Source organism: Chelon labrosus, assembly GCF_963514085.1.
Source record: "Chelon labrosus genome assembly, chromosome: 22".
NCBI lineage: Eukaryota > Metazoa > Chordata > Actinopteri > Mugiliformes > Mugilidae > Chelon > Chelon labrosus.
Genome location: NC_140355.1, coordinates 593,923 through 599,880, shown reverse-complemented (window position 1 = coordinate 599,880; position 5,958 = coordinate 593,923). Strand labels below are relative to the sequence as shown.

The 5,958-nt window shown below is 38.4% G+C and overlaps 1 protein-coding gene across 2 annotated transcripts; it reads left to right on the top strand.

Annotated features, from left to right (window-relative positions):
* The first annotated feature begins 1,816 nt into the window (after window positions 1-1,816).
* ntmt1 (N-terminal Xaa-Pro-Lys N-methyltransferase 1) lies at window positions 1,817-5,523 on the top strand. 2 transcript variants are annotated; one of them, XM_084571835.1, is made up of 4 exons: window positions 1,817-1,929; window positions 3,608-3,767; window positions 4,544-4,796; window positions 5,081-5,523. In XM_084571835.1, the coding sequence occupies exons 2-4, from the start codon at window positions 3,609-3,611 to the stop codon at window positions 5,335-5,337; spliced, it is 669 nt and encodes a 222-aa protein (XP_084427961.1). In that variant the 5' UTR covers window positions 1,817-1,929; window position 3,608; the 3' UTR covers window positions 5,338-5,523. The 2 variants fall into 2 exon arrangements, with proteins under 2 accessions (XP_084427961.1, XP_084427962.1); XM_084571836.1 differs by lacking the exon at window positions 1,817-1,929 and adding an exon at window positions 3,128-3,513.
* Window positions 5,524-5,958: the final 435 nt, after the last annotated feature.

Genomic DNA, 5,958 nt, shown 5'->3' with positions numbered 1-5,958 from the left:
TATAAAATTATGTTCTACGGTGTCAAATGCTTTATAGAAGTCTAGGAAGAAGATAAGACTGTCTTCAGAACACAGAGATGAGTTATCAGTTATGTCTAAGACAAGTAGAATGTTATTGGAGATATGTCTTTTTCTCATAAATACCAACTGGGTCTCATCAGTAATTGGCTTTAAAACATTCTTAAGCCGCTTAGCAAGTACTGAAGCAAATGCCTTGTAGTCGGTGTTTAGTTGTGAAATGGATCGCCAATTATCAATAAGTAGGTGGTCTTTTTTAGGTTTTGGGAGTAATGTAGTCAGGCCTTGTGTTGGTGTAGGAGGTAAAGTTCTTTGTTCCACACTTTCTAAAATTACCTTAAGTAAAAAGGGAGCTAAATCTTCAATAAACGTTTGATAAAATTAGGTGGAGAGACCATCAACTCCAGGAGATCTGTTAGTTTTGAGGCGTTTGCCCACATGAGTGACTTCCTCAAAAGTTATAATTCCATTACACATCTCTTTGTTATCTTCAGTAATTTCAGTGACATTATTCAGAGAATTGAAAAATGAAGTTGCTGACTGATGACAGTATTTGGTTTTATATACAGTAGCTCACTGTAGAAGTGGAGCAAAAGTCTACAATTCTACCAGGATCATGAGCAAGATCACCATTAATGTTGAGCTGTAATTGAGCCTCCCGTGATGTCTTTCTAGGTTTAAAAGATGGGCAGAAACCACTTCTTTCTTGATCTTACAAAGGAACCTTTAGCCTTATGTAAATAGATTTCATTCATTCATTCATTCATCTTCTGTAACCGATTGTTCCTGTTAAGGGTAGCGGGGTCTGCTGGAGCCTATCCCAGCTGTCTAAATAGATTTCATTTAGTTTAATTTGTTTTGAGATCAAGTCTGAACGTTCCCTTTCTGACATATCAGCAGGGTTCTTCAGGGATAATGAAATTATTTTGGAGACTACCTTCTTTTCTTCCAGTCTTTGATTTTTGGAGAAGGTACTTCCATAGTTTCTTAAGTACTGGGCAGCTTTAAATTTCAAAAGTTCCCAGTTGCTACCATAAACATCTTCAGCACTTGCTTTATTCCAAAATTCTGTTATTATCCTCTTTATGCCTGATTTAAGTGACTTGTGTTTTGGAAGAGAGCTGTTCAGCTTCCAGTAAGCATTTCTAAATAACTCTGTGGAGGCAGAGTGCAAAGGGATGAATATGGAGACAGCATTATGATCAGTTAGCGGTGTTGTAATAATATTAGCTGATATTTTATCAATGATTTCCTGGTGGCATTTATGTTACTCCATGTAAAGGCATTGCTGTTATGATGTTGCTATCTCCACACATCAATTAAATTAATTTTTTGCATTAATATTTTCAGGTTTTCATTAACTGCAGCAGAGTTCCGCGGAGGCCAGTTCAGGTTGTGATCAAGTATCATGTTAAAATCTCCTCCACTACAATACCTGAAATAGGAAAGTTATTAGAAGCATTTTGAATATAGTTTTCTAATGTTTCCAACAGTATATCACTATCATTGTGTGAGTTATAGCCGTATATGTTAACAATTGCCATTATGAAGTTTTCAGTGTTTATCACTTGGAGAATAAAATGACCTGAGGGATCACAAGTAGTCAGTAACAAGGACCCTGAAAAGTTATGCTTTAAAACCCTGCTTTAGAGTGGTAATACCGGCAGAATGTTCAGATCCATGAGCCTGCCACAACTCATTACCCCATTGGGATCTCCACGATGTTCCATCATTAGGGAAATGACGCTGACTTACAGGAAGCACAGACTATTGTCGTCACTTCTACCAGGAACCAAATAAGGAAATGACGTGATGCCCGTCTTGTACAGCGATGGTCCAAAATAGAAAATAGATACACGGACACCGGGACAGGGTAGAGTGGGGTGGGGGACCTTGCGCTGACATTACGAGGTTAGTGTTATTATAAAGAATTGCTTTTATTAAGTTTAGAAATAACGATAGTCCTATTATACACTCGGAGCGGCAGCTGCGCTTTCGGTGGCCAACTAGCCAGTTAGCTACAGTTAGCTAAGTACAACATTTACTGCACGTTAGCACGTGTAGGGCCTCAACAACATCACTTAGATTGTAATAAAAGTACGACGTTTTATATACAAACTGTATTGTTGGCGATTTGGCAAGTGTGTTGCCACTATAATATGTTTGATTAAGCTGATCGTGAAAACGTAATAAAATATGTGCTGTTGTCGTTATTTGCAGTCATACAAGTTAGTTAGCCTATAATAAAATAATAGGTTTATGGTTTAGCTGAATGTGGAGATGCTAACTAACTTTCAACGTGCAATAAATGCTCAAATGTCGATCTATGAGCTTTAATAACAACTGGTCGAATCAACATGAGGATGAACTATCATTTCAAGTTGGCATATTAAATTGTGTAATAAATCTGTGTTTTGAAAGACTATGATAACACACTGCAGTGCACTGTGTGTTCATATCAGTGACACATGTTGAGTTAAATTGCTGGGATGTTGTATTGAGAGTAAGTCAGTGCAGTGTTTACTACTACAGTCATCCCAATGATTAAACAACCCATGTACCACAGTAAATGAGGAATATACATTTGAACTCTAATGATAATTAGTATACGCCTAGTAAGTATCTTCCAGTCTCTGTTGTGTTCACTGGAGCCTGAGGAAATGTATGCCCTCTGTCTTGGTCACAAGATGGGTGCTGAAAGCTGAACTATGGCCAAATGCATCTAGAATTGACTGCTGTTTCTTTCCATTCCACTTAAAACGGTGCACATTCCATGTAATGTACCAGTAAGTCATAATAGTGAACCAGCATTTACAATAGCACGACTTAAAAGTGGAATATACCCACCATTCATACCCCTTTGCCTTGAGTTTGAACGTCCACTGTGATAAAAGCCTGTAGCCAACAAACTAGAAGCTGTGACTAATAACTGAAAAGCTGCTTGTCCATTTTAAATGCAAAGACGAGACAGCACAAGCAGTGAAAGGAATTGAGGAAAACCACATAATCTGTAATGTATTATAGTAATTATCAGCTAATGCTGCTTTACAGAAAAAATAAATGCTATAAATAAATTTATATTATATAGGGTTGCACTGACTTAATGACGTTGACGAGGTCGACGTGTGGTAATGTTTACTAGAAGAAAAGGAGATTCATTAAACAAACAAGACGGTAGAAAAGTGGACGCCATGACAGTTCTCAAAAGTGAAGCAAAAGCATGCGGAGCTCCCTCTGGTGACGGCCTGCGGTATATGTCATAAGTCCCACCTCCTCAATGTTAGTGGATGGGAGTACACGTCAAATACTTTTTTTTTTGCAAAGATGGTTTGTGTCAGGTAGTTAATGTATTGACGATGCATGTTCGTCAATACATTAATGCATGTCCATTTTTTCATTTAGTTATTTTACGCTCTAAAAATAGGATGTGACATCATGATGATGACAGCTGCTGTTGACAACCGTTCTGTGAAGTGGTCCCATAGGAGCAAGAAAGTACGAATGTCAACATTACTGTCTGTTTAAACCCTACTAAATGATTAGTTGTGCTGTGAATTGTGCTAACCATTTGTTATTTTGGGTCTGACAGGATGGGTGACATAGCAGAAGATGAAGTGAGTTTCTACTCCAATGCTGAGGACTACTGGAAGGAGGTGCCTCCCACAGTGGATGGGATGTTGGGTGGCTATGGCAGCATCTCCAGCATCGATATCAATGGATCCAAAGCTTTCCTGGAGAAATTACTTGGTGTAAGAAAGTCTTCCAAGATGTCATTCCAGCATTAAAGGGAAAAACAAATCTGGAATGCGAATATTGACTATTTGAATAGTTAGAAATATAATTCATGCATTGATTATGCATTTCCCAAGTAGGTGCAACAGATTTTAGTTTAAATTATTGTATGTCAAGTTCCTGTTGGTTTTACGATGTAACCCATTTATAACTGTTTTCACTGTTTATGGGTGCCTTAACAAAATTTGAAATCTAAAAGTAAAACATTACACTTTTACTAAGGTGGGTATAAATTCAGCTGGATGTTTGATTTATCAAGCCCAAATATGAACAACTATGGGAATCAGTTCTTTATTTGTGGTATTGTTTTATGATTAACTACACTTAAATAGGACGTTTGGGAAATTATTTATGTAAATTTACTATAAAAAATTATTCATATTTTTTAAAAATGAACCTTAATTCATCATTTAAAACATTTGTTGGAACAACTCATTTTAATAATGCCATGTTTTCAATTGTGGCTATACTTGTGGTTATTAGTGGACTACTTGTGTCTATGTAAAAACGGCAAATGACTGTTCCCCCATGTGATGTGAACTAGCTTTGCAAAATGCTTAGTCTAGAATTTAAATGACATGTTTTGACTGTGTTCAGCTGCTGCACAGCATAATTAGGTTTCGAGGCTTTTTCAAATTGACAGAAGTACAGGTCTGGAGGAGACTCTGGATTGAGTTAGCGGCTTGTGTCACAGCTTTCTTTCAACAGTGAACTGTTTGTTGTTCCTCTGAAGGAAGGAGAGGGGAAGACAGGCTCAGGCTGTGCTCTGGACTGTGGAGCAGGTATCGGGAGGATTACTAAGCGCTTGCTGCTGCCACTGTTCAAAACCGTTGACCTGGTAGATGTGACGCAGGAGTTTCTGGATAAAGCCAAGTTGTTCCTGGGAGAAGAGGGGAAGAGAGTGGGTAACTACTTCTGCTGCGGCCTGCAGGACTTTGTACCAAAGACTGGACGTTATGATGTCATCTGGATTCAGTGGGTCATTGGTGAGTCTGGCTTTGTGGCTACCATTTGTCAGCAATAGTTGTTATTTATTTATTGCAATAAGAGTCAATGTGCTTACTGTCATCTCTGCTTGAATGATTTATGCTCAAACAGCACATTGACTGATCTACTTCACATTACGCATAATAAAGGATTGGGCTTGAGAGATCCCCAGAAGTCCCCGAACAGTGGGCCTATGTTTTTTGTACTTGTAGTCAGTAGTCAGTGCAGTCAGAGTCCGCTGTGTTCTGCATTGAGCATCTTTTCTGCTTTTTCCCACCCTCAGGCCACCTGACAGACGACCATTTGGTGGAGTTCTTGCAACGCTGCCAGAAAGCTCTGCGGCCCAACGGCCTCATTGTTATCAAGGACAATGTGTCTTATGAGGGTGTGGTACCAGATGAGGTGGACAGCAGTGTGTGTCGAGATCTGAAAATAGTTCATAGCCTGGTGGGTAGAGCAGGTCTCCGTATCATCCATGAGGAGCAACAAACTAACTTTCCAAAGGAGATCTATCAAGTCCACACACTGGCTCTCAGATAGATGACTGTGGGAGGGGGAAACTTCTGCATTTGTGAAACAGCTTGTTGCTGGCTTTTGTCTTTTCTGGGTTTGTTATTCTGCCATTGTGTCATCACAGTTTATAATTGCTCTGCTAAATGTTTATATTTATTACCCACCAATGTCATAACCTTTATTGGGGCGGACCTCAATAAAACAGATAACTCATGAGTGTACCTTTATTTGGTTGTCTTCTGGATTTCACTGCATCTTTGTTCCCAGTATTAGCTGACAACAGAGATGTTATCGTCTAATATAAGTCATTTTGACACTTGGTTTATTGTTTGAATTAAGAAATAATATCAGAAATTTGCTTCTTTGAGCTTCTCCAGTGGGAGAACCTTTTATTTGAGGGTTGTGTAACCCTTTGATATTGGTTGAAAAAGAAAATATATGCACCTGATACTGATTTAAACGTTTAATTTGACCATCTCTTATAAGAAAGCATATTACAGTGCCAGTGAAAGCTATCACACCCTCCAAAATGTTCTACATTTCTGCACAAAAATGACTCATCAAAACATCAACGGACTTTAACACAAATCCTGAAAGTAGACAAAGAGAACCCAGTCAAACAAGTGAAACAAAAACAATAGTATCTTT

Coding starts and splice junctions, on each gene's coding strand:
- ntmt1 (XM_084571835.1), top strand. CDS start 3,609: ATGGGTGACATAGCAGAAGATGAAGTGAGTTTCTACTCCAATGCTGAG. Junction 3,768..4,543: donor TCCTGGAGAAATTACTTGGT/GTAAGAAAGTCT, acceptor GTTCCTCTGAAG/GAAGGAGAGGGGAAGACAGG. Junction 4,797..5,080: donor CTGGATTCAGTGGGTCATTG/GTGAGTCTGGCT, acceptor TCCCACCCTCAG/GCCACCTGACAGACGACCAT.